The sequence below is a fragment of the Protopterus annectens genome, chromosome 8.part0 (genome assembly GCF_019279795.1).
Source record: "Protopterus annectens isolate FY-2018-M chromosome 8.part0, PAN1.0, whole genome shotgun sequence".
NCBI lineage: Eukaryota > Metazoa > Chordata > Ceratodontiformes > Protopteridae > Protopterus > Protopterus annectens.
Genome location: NC_056741.1, coordinates 1010412170 through 1010430429, shown reverse-complemented (window position 1 = coordinate 1010430429; position 18260 = coordinate 1010412170). Strand labels below are relative to the sequence as shown.

Genomic DNA, 18260 nt, shown 5'->3' with positions numbered 1-18260 from the left:
CTGTACCAGAGCAGCTAAGGTGTAAGCTCAATGGTCAGGAGGAAGACTACCATAAAAAAGGAAAAGAAAAAAATAGATATTGTACCGATCTCCCTATGACTTTCAGCTATCTCTTTTAATGTTGTCCTTTAATGTTAAGTTAATCTCAGTAGCTATGAAATTAGTCATTCATCTATATCTCACCATTGCAATCTGGCATTGTCAAATTGTATATGTATTTTTTTATTCGTGTCTGAAGAAATTGCCCTGACATTCTTCTATTCAATGTCTAATTATCTGCTTCACCTTACTCAATTGTTTATAAAAAAATGACCCATCCGTTCGATGCATTTCAAGTTCTGTACACTTCATTCTACATCTGACATTGCTTCAAGATAATTTATAATACAATCCAATGTTCACAGGCTGCAAAAAGTAAATTGCAAAGTACAACTCACATAGAGAGATGTGTAGAATTTCTCAAAAAAGGGAAATGCTACTGAAATGGGAATTTCAGGTGATCCACCATCATCATTTTTTGGGTTTTCAATGTCTCCTTGTTGAGGGCCATATGGATAAAAGTGAAGCTCTGAAAAACACAAAATCTTGAATTTATAAACAGGTAATTATCAAAGTAATTGTTAAATCAAACAATCACTTACAATTAGTGACACTGTCTTTGATTTTTTAAAGCAAAGTACTTGAAAATCCCAAACTTACAGCATTTATTTTTTTTTTTTTAGAAAAAAATGATATTTTATGTAATTTGGCAGTTTATGTCAATGCACTACTACATTATTTCTTCTTCCTATATGTGTTGTTTAACATTTTGTTAGCTTGCTTTACTGAGAATTTTGTACATAGAACATGTTTTAAATTTGCATATATATATATATATATAAATATATATATATATATATATATAAATATATGTATATATATATATATATATATATATATATATATATATATATATGCACACACACACACACACACACACACACACACACACAAATATATTATTTATACACACACAAACGCGCACACATGCACAGGCACACGCACACACACACACGTATATATATATATATATATATATATATATATATATATATATATACATACACGTGTACATATATGCATACATATTCATGACATTTTTTCAACTACTATAATTACACCCTCAGACTTAGCCTTCCTTTTAATTTAATTATTGCTGTTTAGTTCCATGTCATATAACAGTTAAAAATAATTAACTGATTTTAATCTTAACATCTAAGAAATAATTAACTGATTTAGCTCTGCTTTAATTATAGAACATGGCAGCTGCTACTATACAGGAAGTTTACAGTTGGATACTGTGACATACAGGACATACATGTGGATGGACTAATGCAGCTACTTGTATGATTTGTCCACAGTGTCAGCATTTGACAAACTGCATTGCAGATGCCCACACAAATCTGTAACAGTCTTGTAAGTGGCATATGCTCTATATAGTACTCATTGGCAAATGTCCTGTGTTCAAAGCAATGATAATTCATGGGTCTATATTAGATAATCAAAATCTGCTTGCCTTGCACCTGTATTCATCGACACTGAAACAGCAAAACACACTTCAGCAAACATCAAAAATTTTACTAAGGTAAGTAATTACTTGGCCACTACAACACCACAACACACATCACACTAAATCAAACCCAACAAACTGGGAGGTCTTCACGCTCACCCACCTCCAATGTGTAGAGCTGCTCCCCCCACCCTCCAATTTTATATATATATATATATATATATATATATATATATATATATATATATATATATTAACTCTGAGATTGCACCATGGTGGGGAAAAGTCCAAAGTTGTGGTGTTGGCCAATTGCTTCCTTACCCTAAGAAAGTTTTCATTGTTTGCGGAAGTGAATTTCACTGTTTCAGTGTCAATTAATACATGTTTGAGGAAGTAGATGTCAATTATCTATTATAGAGATGTAGGATACCATCTAAGACCATCGCTACTGGCATGTAGGGGCACCCTCTACAAAGGATGAAGAGGTATATGACAGAGTCTTTCAAAAAAATAGGATTATCAATGAGCATGAGTTTGTTTATCTGAAGGCATGATTGATATGCAAATGTGATTCCAACAGTACCATCCAGCAATCTGCTGTGAAGGCCTACAACAGATTTGCTGCATGTTACATCCTTTATACTGACTGACACTTTACACCCTTTTAATAACAATAGCGCAGACTGTATTATTACAGTTGCAGGAAGATGAATGGTAATATGGCATTCAGGTGCCACCAGCACAATTGCCAGGTCAGATGCAGTATGCAGTGATAGACAAGCACATAGTAGCTCTGAACAGAACCCCTCATCTAGCTCCCCTCTGACTCAAAACCTGGATAGTGTCTATCATGCATAATACAACGGGTCTAATTCATGTGCTCGAAAACCACGAAAAACCCGAATCCATATAGCGCATCACATAAAGAGCAAATCGCGAATATATCGAACGTACTAAAGCGCGAAATTTAAAACCTCGAACCATCATAGTTGGCCAACCCACCACCTGCAACACATTACCTACCCAAACACAATAAAAAAACACATACATACACTAACCAAAATCCTACTTCTAACCCTAAATTAAAGCACCAAAACCCTACTGCTAACCCTACACTAAACCCCACATACACAACTATCTATGCACTATCCTTAACCCCTCCCTAACCCTAAGGTCCGTAACTACCGCACACTTCCCCTATGGAGCTATACCCAAACAAACTAACTATTCCACACACAGACTTAACAAAACCCTACACTAAACCTTACATACATTACCTACACAAAACCTTACATACACTACCTACCTATGCACTTACCTTAACCCCTCCCTAACCCTAAGGTCCGTAATTATCTCACACTTACCTTATGGAGCTATACCACAGATGGGCCAACTATGCGAATTTGATATTTCCACTTTCATGGTTTCATTCGTTCGATGTATTAGCAATTTGCTCTTTACGTGTTGCGCTATTCGGATTTGGGTTTTTCATCTTTTGAGCATGTAAAGTAGACCCATAATACAACAGGTGAATGTGCAAAAGCACTGTGAGAACACACAGAGGGCAAATAGAATATGTACAAGTGCAAAGAGTTGCACAGATCAAATAAAGCATGATTATATATATATGTTTGAGTGTACTCAGAATGATCTAAATATCATAATATCAACAAAAAATCTAAACACAAAATATCTATGAAAATTAAGCACATCCAAAACCAATGTTTCACAGGGGGACAAGCCCCTTCTGCACCTCTCACCCCTCTGCTACTTATATATATATATATATATATATATATATATATATATATACTACCTCTGAGGTCACACAGTAGTGTGAAAAGGGCATTTACTTTTCACTCTGATGATACTGATTTTGTTGATATTTTGATTGTTGATATTTGTTTAGATCATTTTGAATTCACCCAAACATTTAAGCTGTGGTCCAGTCTGTCAAAGGCACAAGATACTGAATGTTTTGCATAGTTTATTGAAACATGCTTGTTCAACGTTGTGCAAGATTGCTACACAACAAAGAATGGGAATATGCCATTTCCCCACTGTTTTGTGATCTCAGAGTTGGTATCGATAAAGTTTTGGGGACATGGGGGGGCACAGTCCCTAATATGTGGTGCAGGAGGACTTTTCCCCTGCAATATAGCTGTTATTTGTATGGGTATGTTTGTTGGTATATCTGCTGCTGTGCATGTTTATGTGCCTATGATGTAGGAGTATTTGTGGTAGGGGTGTTTGGTTTTAGTAGTGTGCGTGTTTGTTGATTAATTTTTTATCACTTGTTTTGCAATATATACTCATAATCATCATCACCAACCCTTGGCCAGATCCAACGCTATGCGACCTAGTAGATGCCTAGGGTTCTGCTCTGGCAGGGGGGCTTGGCCACAACAATAAATTTAAAAGCAAAATTTTCTTACTTTGCAACCACGTACTTCTGCTTTAAGAATAAAAAAAAAGGTTTCCAGCTTTATCCATGTTCACTTTCTGCTGCTCCCTGCTTTCAGCCAAAGAAATAAGAGCAGAGATGGCACAAGATTTAAGCAGAATGGAAGTACAGTAAAAGTATAGTATTGTTTACAGTTATGCAATGATTGAACTCTTGCAGCAGCATTTGGAGTTGTACTATAGCTCGGATTAATTCAAGAACTCTACACTAGTAGTAGGCAACAGTAAAACAACAGTATGTTGTTGCAAAGTAAGAAAAGTTTAGTTTTAAATTTAATTTTGTGGATGGGCCAACCTGCCAGCACAGGGACCTAGGCAACTGCCTAGGTTGCCTAGTGTTGGATCTGGCCCTGTATTGTTATGCTATGTTTAGTCCAAGCGATGGAGGGTGTGTGTGTGTGTGTGTGTGCAGAGCCAGAATAAGGTCAACGGGGCCCAAGGCAGGGAACTGAACTAAGCCCCCCAAGCCATTCCAGTGTTCCATTACTTGGCTGTCTTTCCCCAGTTACCATAAACACTGTTCACAAACCTGTCAGTGTGCACACTATTTTCTTCTTTATTTTTACGATGATTACAGAGATTTGATTTAAAACCTTTATTTCAAAATTTATACCACAAACACTGATGGGTATTTGCTGAGCAAAATAAAATAATCTCACGTTGTAAACAGACTTGACATGCGCAACAGTAAACTGCACTTCCCTTGAAACTCATATTTTGAAACTCACATTCATTGAGAATGCACCTGGTCATTGGCAGATTGTGTTTAAATTTTTATCCACATATATCCTCCCAAACCCAGAAATTACTGCTACACTGTTGTCTGTGTCATTCTCAGATGCTTGTGGCAAAAATTAACATTAATAATGACCAAAGTCACATTGTTTCTCACAAAAACACAGTAGGCAATGTATTCCAGTACATATATACACACACACACACACACACACACACACACACACACGCACGCACACACACACACACACACACACACACACACACACACACACACACACACATATATATATATATATATATATATATATATATATATATATACACACACACACACACACACACACACACACACACACACACACACACACACACACACACATACACACAAAATACTCCTGCAAAGCCAGATTTACTTGGCAACTTGCGTTAAATGTTCTTCATTCTACATTGGTAAAACCACAAGAAAATTAAAAGAATGATTTATAGAACATAAATCGGACATACGAAGAATAATGAAAAAAATGCACTAAGCAAGCCCATTATGAGTCCTGACAGTAGTCATAAGTTTAAGTTTAGAGTAATAGATGTAGTTTATAAATCTATTGTAGGGGTAATTTGAATAATTTATTTGAGACTAAAGAATATGAGTGGATATAACGATTAGCTGCAGATGCTCCACCTGGTCTTAAGACTGCTGTAACCCTGCCACCTATCTTGGTAAAATTGCAACACAGTAGATTTTAAAGTTTTAAAGTATTCTTTATACTGAGTTTTATACTTATATTTGAATATAAGAATGTATTTATATAAGACACTGATATTATATTAATGTATAGTATTTCTTTATGTATATATATATATATATATATATATATATATATATATATATATATGTGTTTTATATATTTTATAGGTAGAATTATTATTTCATAACTATCACATGATTGGCTGGCTGTAGTCATGTGGTAGAGTGTGCTCCCATTTAAAAATCTAACTGCTTTGATGTTAATTGTGTTTTTGTATTGAAAAAGGGTGTAAACCCGAAAGCTTTGCTCTGTTAATAAAGAAGTTTTTCTTGATGATGGATTTCTTTCTGATGAAGAATAGCTATCCCATCTGATATCAGCATAAACCTCCAAAGTCAACAAAGCCAGATCAAGGACAAATGGAGCCCTGTGAGGGTAATGAATTAGGGCCTCGGCAGCAATATCCCATTACTTGTCGGTCTCTCCCCACATTACCGTAACACTATTCAAACTTGTCAATGTGTATACTATTTTCTGCTTTACTTTTACATTTATAACAAATATTTGGATTTTATTTAAAACTCATTTCAAATTTTACAGAAGAGAACACTGACAGCCATCTTCTAAACAAATCACATTGAAAACATACTTAGCATAAGAAACAGTAAACCTCTCATCCCTTGAAACTCACATTTGGTGAAAATGCATCTAGCAATCATTACAAGAGCACTGCTGAGATTCATGCTCAAATCGCATACAGTGAAGTAATTAGTTTCTATATGAAGGCTGCAGGAATGCAAAAGACAAATGTGTAATGCATTTGCTAGCAGCCTACAACAGCCCACTGGACACAAGTGGGCCATTTCAGGAACAGCCCAAGAGTACCGTCTATTGAAGTAACTTGGCAGAGTCACATAAAATACAAATAGAGGTTGAGGGAATCAAACAACATGCTACAGAATGCACCTTTCTAACAGCTCAGCCATACTTATCTGTAGTAAGTACTAGACAAACTGTTATAGCCAAACACTACATTTCACACCTATGTGCCTGCAAAAAACAAGCAAAATAAAATGTTTTGATGGTTAAAATATTAACATTAAACTCATAGACTTTATACTGTCAAATTTATTCACGGCTATATAATAAACATGCAATTAGCATTCAAATGAACAAAGAAACCAAGAATAAGATCCAAAGAACTTGGTTCATATGAAGATGCTCCTATTTACTGCAATCAGTTTCCTTCCATTACACCTTAACTACTCTGGTTGATGGGTAGTTCCTAGGTTTGCAGTCCATGGGACCATTGAGGAGCCTAGCACTAATTTCCATTTGGCCCAAAGCGCTGTCTGATTAAGCGACTTACTCAAAGATAGGACAGGACATAAATGATTAAAACATCAGAGGTATTCTGCAAAACTGGAGAAGGAAATAAGAGGAGACTACTTTAAATCATTTAAAAAGGTAAGCTGAAGCAAGCCTGTTAGCTAGTGTGGAGGGCTAAGATCTTGCTTCCCATATCTGATGTCCCGGGTTTGTCCCTGGGTGCCCCTAACTTGGACATTTCTCACACACACACACACACACACACACACACACACACACACACACACACACACACACACACACACACACACACACCAAAAAGGTCTGTTCTCCTAAATGATTATCCATTTGCTTCACTAATCTGTTCTCCTTGAAAAAATTATGTAATGAGCTGTAAGTCTCATTAAAATGATCATGCACACACACTGGTGCTGCATTACTTCATTAGCCTGTCCTAAAAAAATCCACTGGAATGTCTGTAAGCTGTATTCCTCTTTGCTCGCAAAAATGATTGGTTACCTGTCCTCATTGTAATGATCATGTACACACTGTGGTGCTGCGTTGCTGACTTACATGTTTCACTGTGTTAAGCCCCAGTCATATTGTTGAGTGGGTAGTTTGCTTTATGTGATGTGCCTGCATTTCCTGCATGCACATCATGCAGAGCATACTACCAGTTCAACTTTAAAAGTAAAGGAGGACTTTTTTTAATTTAAAGAACCTGTTGTGTTAAAAAGATACATTTTGTGACAAAATGTTTCATTGCAGGAACCCTCTAGCCATCCCAGGCCTGTGGAAGCTGCCTAGGTTGTTTAGTGTTGGATTGGGCTATGTGTGTGTGTGTGTGTGTGTGTGTGTGTGTGTGTGTGTGTGTGTGTGTGTGTGTATACAAAATGCACCACTTAGTTATAGGGCTTTTACACAGTCAAACCCTATACCTTAGGTACAGGGGTAGGAGCCTTAATCCAACTGCGAGAGCCAATCTGGTACAAAAATGCACATTGATGCAAAATCTGTTGTTCTGTTAACTTTGTAATTTAAAAAAAGTATGGTAGTCTGACAGAGAAGACCTATGGAGGTAAAAAATTAGATGTAGGACCTACAAGCATATATCCTCTCAAAAATAAAAATAAAACAGTATGCTATATGCACTATATTTCTGACTTTTGTATGACTTGTGGTTTGTTGGATAAAAGCTGCTGCTACAGAATTTATATTTAGTATCGTTTTGCTTTATTCATTGTACTGAAGAATGAATTAATTCATTACTGGGCCTGGATTGTGTAATATAGTCTAAATATATTGAATTTTAGCAATATATGTTTGCATTACCTTCTTTAGAGACTCCATCAAAAGCAAAGCCTTTGACATTTGTCAGGTCATTTAGTCTACATTATTTAGAATGAGGATCAGAACCATCTGATCTTCAGCATCACTTGTGTAATCATTGTTGCATATTACTGAGGTAGAGTCTTCTGTACAAGATTGGATTGCAAAGGATTTCTGTCCTTAGTTAAAAGCTGTTAGTCTGCTAGTTAGCACAGAGGACTAAAACTCTGACTTGTTAATGAGCTGCTTCCTGTGGTAAGGGTACAGGGTTTGAACCTTTCCACTCTCATTTGCATTCTGTGTGACACTGATCAAGTCATTAACCAGACATTACTTTGGAGCAATTGGGAATTTGTGCCAGGCTACTAAATGGTCTTCAGGACTTCATGCCTAACAACTTTGAACCTACTGTCATTGCTTGCTAGACGTTTCCTATTGTATAGATGATCTAGTTCAAGAAATGTTATGGCAATGTCACCAACACACTATTTTTAATGCAACATAAGCAATTTATTCTTCAAGGGCAGTAGGCACTGCATTTGTAGATGAAGCACTGAAATACAAAGTTGTTTGCCAGCAGCAACCTTTGCATTAATAATAGTTCTCTTTGATGTGGAATTATTCAGATGGCTTTTACTTCTGTAGAGATTATGTATATTGAATTTTTTTATCAGGTGGTTAATATTTCTTATGCTTTCATACATACTTTTTTATTTAAACTGTGCTACACATGGCTGAATCTGTAACAGTAAGGGTTGTACACAGTTGATAATATAGGTATAACTGTTGGTTGTGGTAGTGGTGCGGGCTGTCTGTAGATGAAAGTACTTTATTCTCTCATCTGGTCATTTTTAAACTTTTAAACTGTCTTTAATTTGGCTTTGCAGGAATAATGTATGTGTGATTTAAGTTGAAATACTTTGGCTAGTGTGTGTCTGATTGAAACAAATGTGAAATATGTGCCTTTGGTCATTATTATTATTATTATTTTTTTTTTTGACACAGACAACTGAGAAGGATGCAGTCAACAATGTTATAATAAAGCAATAATGTCTGAGTTTATCAGCTCAGTAGGGTCAGTCATTCTTAAAGTTAAAAAGTGATTAGTCTGTCTTTGAAGGACCAGCATGCATTCATGTAAAGCAAACTGTATTACTTTATCATGGCCGTTTTTAATGCAATCAGACATATGATGTGTAAAAATATTGGTGAATTATAATGATAGAAGTGTGAGTGTCCTTTTATAGTTGAAATTTTCTGAAATGCATACTGTTGTCATTATTAGTTCATACATTTTGTTTTAGTGCTTAGAGGAAAAAATGTTCCAAACTACAAATTTAAAATGCACTCTGCCAAATGTTGCTGTATTAAATAAGAAATATATTTTACAACAATCAGAGAGGTTAACCAAAGAATGCATGTATTTATGCATGGTCTTTAAATGTGTTCACGCATCCCATGGTTTGAAATTAGCCCAGGGCTCAAGATACACTTAATCCAACTCTGATCAGATACATTATCAATTAATGTGAGTTTCAAGGAAAGGGAAGCTTACTGTTGCTCATCTTAAGTCTGTTTTCAATGTGAGACCATTTTTTTTAGCAAATGACCGTCAATGTTTGTGCAATAAAATGTGAAATAAAAATGTTAAATTAAATCCAAATCTTTGTAATGGTTGAAAAAGTAAAGAAGAAAATAGAATGCACACTGACAGGTTTGTACAATGCTTATGGTAAATGAGGAGGGACAGCCACACTTGAATGGCTGTGGGGGGGGACTGGTCTAGTACCCTTCATAGGACTCCATTTGACCATGATTTGGCTCTGCATCAACTCCATTTTTTCAGTTCTGCAAGATGTAAGGCTGGGTTAGGCAGTCATGCCAATTTTTACCACATCTTTTGATTCACAGCCACTCTCGTACCTTCTTCCACAGTCCTACCCAACTGTTGCAGATCTTCTCTCACACAATCCATTCATCTCTTGACTGAATATCCCTGTCTCCCCTTGCCTTCTTCCCATTTCTCCCACGTCCTCCTTAACAAATCATCTTTTGATTTCCTGCACTACATTGCATTACAATTAAAGTAAATAAGAACACATAAAAACATAGTCATTACCAGCTGCATTACAAGTAAAATGAATAAGAATACATAATAACATATACTCACTCAGTGTTATTCCATCTGCCTTAAGTTTTGCATTTCAGTCCTCCGTTACTATTAAAAGTAATAGCAAAAGTTCTTGTTTGGAGTCTGTTTGTAGTGCCTCGCCATCTGCATGCAGCAGCTTTGTTATTCTGTTTCATCTATCCTGTTTGCTAATGTAGACCATCACCATTATGAGCAGCAGTGGATCCAAAGCTCAACCCTGATGCACACCTACTCTGCTGTGAGTCAAAACACTGTTTGCATTTGTGTAATTGAGAGCTTGTGCATATCTTACAATAATTCTACTAATGTTTCTGGGGTTCTGAACCATCTCAGGGCTGCCCAAGTCCTCTGTCTTTAGACCTTTATCATATGATTTTGCCAGGTCTAGGAATGTCCAGTTAGACACACAGTTCGGGTTTGTAAAAGGCAGATCATGTCTCCTAAACATGATAGATTTCTTTGAAGCAGTCACCAAAGCCATAGATGAGGGTAAGGTGGTTCACACAGCCTATCTAGATCTCGCCAAGGTGTTCAACACCATCCCCCACTCTGGAATTATAGATAAACTCACTAAACTAGGTATAAATCCCTATGTCACAAGATGGGTTGCCAACTGGCTTATTGACAGAGCCCACACTGTGAAAGTAGCAGACTCCAAATCAGACTTCAGACCAGTGACAAGTGGAGTACCACAGGGTTCAGTCCTGGGTCCTCTCTTGTTTGGTATCTACTTCTCTGAAGTACAGGCTAACACAGAATGTCTTTGGCTAACTAAGTTCACAGATGACTGCAAACTAGGAACCATAATCGAAACTCCTAATGATGTGGACATCCTACAAAAGGGCCTCACTGAGACAGATGCCTGGTGTCAAAGCCATGGCCTCAAGCTCAATACCAAAAAGTGCATTATCATCCCCTTTGGTAAAAACTCTGTACCCATGAACTACCACATAGGCAGTAGTGTACTTAACACCGAAAGTGTGATAAGCGATCTTGGGACACAGGTGGACAGTAGTCTCTCCTTTGATAATCACATTGTCACAGTGGTCAGGAAATCCTTCTATGTGGCACACCTCATCACAAAAGGTTTCTCATCTAGAAAAAAGAGGTCATTGTTCCCCTCTACTCATCACTCATTAGACCCATTATAGAGTACAACGCCCCTTTTGGTATGTACCTCACAAGACATCTACAACAACTGGAAAGGCTGCAGAAATACCTCACAAAGAGGATTACTGGCCTCAAACAGATGCCCTACACAGACCGTCTCAAAAAACTCCAGCTTTACTCCATCGCATATCGCCTACTCAGAGGTGATCTCTGCCTAACATAGAAAGCTATATCAAACCCAGAGCTGTTGGACATGCTCCACTTAAAGAAATCCCAATCCCTCTGAGCTACCTAAACCTTGTCACCACAATAAACAGAACATGCTGGAGGGATAAATTCCTGTCCCAAAGACTTCCCATACTCTGGAACAGACTACCTATCTATGTCAAACAGAGCTCCTCATTAGCACTCTTCAAGAACAATCTTGATGATTGGATGAGTAATAGTAAATTCACCCCGGGGATAACTTCTGTGTCACTGCTTGACAGGGGCACAGGAAAATAATTTTCTTGGATGGCAAAAGCCAGGGTACCTTTTTGGCTAGGCTTGTATAGGCCCTAGGGCCAATAGCCTAGTACCTACCTATGAACCTATGAACTTATATTCGTGGAATCATTACAGCTGAGCAACTTTATGGTTTTGTCAAAAGTGATTAAATGTGAAATCAAATCACTGTTTCAGTGAAACCTGTATATTTAAAAAGGTAAGATCAAGGAACAGTGGCGATAAAGAATTTTCTCCTTATCATCACTGTTGTCTGATCTTGATATTATTATATTTAGAGATGCAGAGGTATTAATGGGTAATGGGGGCTTGCTCCTGCTGAAAAATTGCTTATATGTTTTCCCTTCTCCAGTATGTTTTTGTGCAGTGTAACAGGATCAAGGAACAATGGGGCTAACAACATTTCTACTTATCCCTACTATTCTGAAATTTCACAGTTTGCATACTTAGTAAAGCAGGGGTCTGGGCGATACAGGGAGGCTTGCTCCCCTGCTTAAATACTGTTGCTTCTTTTTTATTAGTTTAAAGGTCTATGTAGCTGATGCTGTATTTTCATTAGTGAATTTAGAGGAAGGCTTTTTTGATCATTCTCACATCTGTCTATCTATAGGCCTCTCTTTCTCTGCACACACACACACACTCACACACACACACACACACACACACACACACACACACACACACACACACACACACACACACACACACACACACACTCACACACACACACACACACACCACACGCGCGCGCGTGCACATACAGACACACCATGACCTGGCATACACAGATTTGAACAAACACATACACACACACACACACACACACACACACAGACACACACACATGCAAACACACACACACACACACACACACACACACACACACACACACACACACACACACACACACACACACACATGCATGTGTGCGCACATAGAGACTTTAGTGTAGCCAGTCAATTGTATCCAGAGAAAGCCAACTTAGACACACAGGAAAAACATGTAAAGTCCACGCAGGCAGTATCTTGAAGGCAGGACTGAAGCCAGACCTCTGGAGACATGAGGAAGAGATCTTACTACTTAGTCCGTTTACTGCCCGATGTTATTTACTACAATTTTGGGCAAGGACCTTTGCCAGTATAGGGTCTTGATGTGTATACCCACTGGCAACATCCAGAATCAATGATACAAGTGGGCTTACTCTATGTAGCCCAAGGCATGTCTTCTCTTCTGCTGACCCACATCAGCACCCTGTCCTGGTGACCCTTGTGGAAGAACATTATCAAGGACAGTGACCGGCTATTACACAGGTAGTCCACTAGACAGAAGTACCAGGAAATCAGCCAGGGTTATTTGTATAGTGGGATATTCAGTCTCACAGAGGACAAAGACCCTGAAATGGTAATATGGTAATTTTTACCTTCTATGACCTGCACACATGAAGACACACATGCATGTATGTCTATGCCTTCTTGTATTACTGCAGTTGTGCATAACAGCAGTTAATTTCTGTATGAATCAGGCATTTTACAGCACATAATAGAACAATAGTACAACAGAATGCACAATTATCATGACTGCATGCTGCACACTTGGCAACAATCTGTTCATCCACTACATCAGTGACAATCATAGGGCTGCAGTACAGTTGTATCAGTGAGGAAGGTAGCATCCAAAACGTGTGAGTTTAGTCAGTGTTCCCTACAGGTCAATATGCCTAGTCACTCTCATATATCTAACTGTGTGGTGCTGTGAGTCTACATCAGTGCCACATGCAACCATGTTGTATAGCAAACTACTTGCAGCAGCATTTATTTCTCCTTCTTTTTGGACTTGTCTTTCATATTTGTGTCTCCCTACCACATTGACATTTGTCATAATTGGTGTCCACTGGTGCTCACACTGTTCCTGGTTGTCACCTCCATTCAGTAACATCAGTATCAGTAGCACAGTAAAGGTCTTTATACACAACATAATGCAATAGAAATGGTATACCATAAGTGTGTGTCTCCATGCAAGTATTGCTGGCTACTCTGTGATCATTTACACAAATAAAGGACAACTCAGGTGGCAGATGGCAGCACAGAGTTACCTACACAGCATTTGCTCCTCCCTTGTTTACAGTCTTTCTGTGTAGACTTGTCCACACACTACAGAAATGTTTAAAGAGCACATATCAGTATGGCTACTGAATAAATGTTCATGTAAGTAACCATTTTAGACCATTATGGGGAAAGTATGTGAAACAACTCATGGCTAGACTTTTGTAGTGCTAACACAGCTGTCTGTTGAGGATGAGAATTTACAGGAAAAGACAAAAACAGCAGCATTATCAGGGATCTCACAGACGAGCCTTTTTTCCATAAGATTAGAAAACAGTACAGAATACAGAAAACAGTACAGAATGCAGCCTTGTACAGAAGGAACATATATAGACTTCAGAGCATGAAGAATGAAGATGAATGTATGCCTGCTTACCCATTTGTTTTGTGTGGCAAATATGACATTTTTATAGAGTGTGATGTCAGTCATCACACAAACTTAATAAGCTGCATTTTTCTTTTTGATACAGAGAACTGCAGAGCAGTGTATGGAAAGGATCACATACCTTATAATTGACACATTGAGAACAAAGTCAATAATGCACATACTGTGTCCTTGTATGTTCTCATACAAATGCATGTCCGGTCAATATGTATTCCTTCTACATATCACTCAGTGCACTACTGCAGGAACAGCACCACCAGCATTTATCATGTGATATTTCATAATGGCACATTGATAGATACAGTGGGTATAGAACGGATACCATGAATGTCTATGCCAGTACCCAGAATGTAGCATTTACTAATGTGCATTACTAGGAAGGTGTAATTTTGTATAAGTAGTATGGTGGTGTGTGTCATGGTGACTGGGACATATTATGTTTGGTATGAAGGTGTGTACCAGCTTCAGATGGACAAAATGTACTAATGGCATACTGCTGGTAATGTTTGACACAGTCTGAGCAGGATAGTGGTATGTACCAGCACCTTGTGCATGGTACCTCAATTTTAATCTTATGCAGTGGAACAGACACTATTAAGGAAATAACTAAAAGAGTAATATAAAGTAATAACATTAAAACAACAAATAATAAGACTCATAAGAGCAATCTGAGGGAGAGAAAAAAATGCAGTCAGAAAAGTATTTAAAATTAATTAAAAATAGAGCCGACTGTTAGTCAACATTTAATCATTAAAAGCTAGAATGAATAAATACCACTTTATAGAACTCTAAAAGCAGGCTATAGTGGAAGACTTCCAAAGCCAGGTGTTGCAGATTCCAGAGACACTGAGCCAGGAAAGGAAATGAGGGTACACTTTTTGTTTCCAGATGTGCCAGAGGAACTATCAGCAGCTACAACAGGCAGAGCTCAACATCTGAATTAGGAAGTATGGAACAATAAGCTTCTTTAGGTAATGGGGGGGGGCTCATCACATAGGGATAAATAAACCGATTGCATGCCTTTAGTGATTAGCATATATTAGTTATGCTGTGAGCAGTGAATAGCATGGATAATATGAGTTTGTATGCCACTGTGCAGTTTTTAGCAGCAATGTATTAATGGAAATTCCAGGTGATGTATGGTAGTATATTAGTATGGTTGTATAGGACTGTGCAGTAACTGCCCACCACATGGTTTACATCTGCAGTGTTTCACTGACAATGTTGTTTACAGTATGATTACTACTGTGGCACAGGCCAGCACACAGTGTGCTACATTTTACCATTGATGGTGGTAGCAGGTTCACATCCCATTACGGGCTGTTGTTGTACTCATTTGTATGGCCAGTCTGTTAGACTCACTCCATGTAACTACGTGGTGTTGGAGATGCATGGTACTTTTACAGAAATTATGTTAAACCATTTGAAACCTCACTGTCACCAGTATATGTTCTGTGGTAGTTTGTCATTTGTGCAAGCACATGCCACTCCTGTACTTTACACCATTTTATAACATACAGAGAATGCATGCACATGCACCTTGACCATTATCAGTATCTTTATGTATGGTGCTTGGTGGTAACAGAGCATATGGTCATTATACAATAGGGTACATGTGGGACACATTGTTGATATGTGCGTTATGATAATCATTACAGTGCACCATTCATTATATGCCATTGTGCAATGCACTGCTGATCGTTATTGCAAAGTACATATCAAAGTCAAAGTAAACTTTGTTGTCACTTAGAACTACACACTTGCAGTCTAAATGGCGTTCCAATCATTGATTACTTCCCATTTGTATTGAACTACTGCCCAACCTACGACACCCCCCCACCCTCCTACTACTTGCAGACACCTTCCTGTAGTACCTGTAGCACAATGGGGACCAAAACTATGGCAAAGCAACAGATATTGTAAAAAAAAAGAAGTGTTTGTGCCTCTCTAAACATAGTTTTACAGTACAGGGCCGTGCACACTCAATCAAGCAAATGATAGGTCTTGCTTCCTTTCACCCTGTCTCCATTTGCTTACCTTTCTCTTGTCCATTGCCTGAACTGTAGTGTGAACTCAGTCAAACCCTTCTAAAGCTAACAAAAAGCTGACTTTAAGCTGAATTTAAACTAAAAATTCACCTTACAATACCATAACTTAAGCAGTACTATACAGCTGTATTATACCTACCTTAGCATCTGTTTGCTTGGAGTTTAGGTTCAGCTCTGCTTGCCTGTGCTTCACACAGACTCGCTAGGCCCCCTGCCCTGCCCCCAAATTCCACCCTCCCCTACTTCATTTACATTTATCCTAACCATAAACACTCCCACTACTTTTCTCACCAGCCGGAGCTACACTGACTCTGCTTTCTACCCCCCCAACTAGCACCCTCCCATACTCCACCACACTTCTAGCACAGCACAACCATGCTTCTGTTTAACATACTTACTCTTCTTACCTGAATTTTTCTCACTCACTTAACATCATATCACACCTCCATAATTAACTCTCCCAACAAATTCACTGCACCCTCAAAACTTCCTCCTTCCAGCACTCACTTCATAACTACACTTCTCCAACCACCATCCCAACAGTCCCACTCAAATACCAAATACCATACAACTTTAAGCAAAAAATATCCCTAAAATATATGACAAACTTGTAACTATTTATACTAAACTTAAACTTGCCTCCCTCTCCAAACTAACCCAAAGTGGGGAAATCCACCCCAACCCTAGCCCCACCTCCCCTAACTCCACCACTAACCTCCCTCAAAATACCCCACATCTTTTTCTAAAACACAGCCAACAAAAAAAATCTGATCTCCTCATCCTGTGCCTAAACATAAGAAGTGTATGTAATAAAATCCATGACCTGCATGCCACCATAAAAACCTACTCCCCTGACATCCTCCTCCTGACAGAAACCTGGCTCAAACCCCACATCAAAAGCGAGGAAATTCTTTCCTCCGGCTATAACATCCTGCGCTCTGACAGACTATCTAAAAAAGGAGGTGGTGTAGCACTCATGTTTAAACACCATCTTAACATTCAAGCCATTAACAATTCTGTCCCCCTGATTACAAATGAAGTTATCTTATACACTAACCTCAAACTAAACCCAAACAAAACTATAAACATTATTGGCTGCTACCTCTCCCAGGCCAGAATATCCATATACTAGAAAACCTCCTAAATTGGGCCAATCTTTCACTTCCCCAAGAAACTATCATCCTCGGTGACTTTAACACTAATTGACTATTCTGTAATAATGCCCACCCAACCACTCACATAAATCTACATGGTGTTTCCCAACTAATCCAGTCACCCACCCATATAAATAAAAATCCTAACAACCACACTATCCTTGATTGGATACTGGTTAACAAAGATCCCCGCTCCTACACAACATTTTCCTCCTATGGTGTACAGGGTCCTGGGTTCAAGTTTTGGCAGGGCTGATTATTTTCCATACCAAATAAACCAAGACACTGTCCTCCAAAAAATACAATATTAAGGAAATAATAATAAATAATAAAAGGTGAAGTCCCAAGACTGGAAAAACTCCCTTGTCAGCCTCAACAAAAAGTTGAGATCCTTCATCAAATCCTCTAAAGCTAGCTATGAAAATAGAATTGCAGCAGATAGTAAAGACAACCACAAGGCCTTCTATAGTTATGTAAAGAATCTCCATGGCAATACCAAGATTTGCTCCGAGCTACTGCACAATGGTACCTCCTATACCGAGCCAACAGATGTTGCCAATATACTGACCGACAGATTCAGTGCCAACTTTACCCCTCTCCATCCCCACCAAAGGACCAATCACAATACCAGTAGATTGTCAGGCACCCAGT

General features: G+C 38.2%; 1 protein-coding gene across 1 annotated transcript in view; it reads right to left on the bottom strand.

The window, feature by feature from the left end:
- The window catches only part of LOC122808387 (alpha-tectorin-like), a 161329-nt gene that overhangs the window by 140244 nt on the left and 2825 nt on the right, over nt 1–18260 (bottom strand). The window contains exons 2-3 of the mRNA XM_044079353.1: nt 6146–6282; nt 438–568 (exon numbers count right to left, since the gene is read on the bottom strand). Coding sequence (XP_043935288.1) covers nt 438–568; nt 6146–6282 — 268 coding nt within the window. The remainder of the gene's footprint in view (nt 1–437; nt 569–6145; nt 6283–18260) is intronic.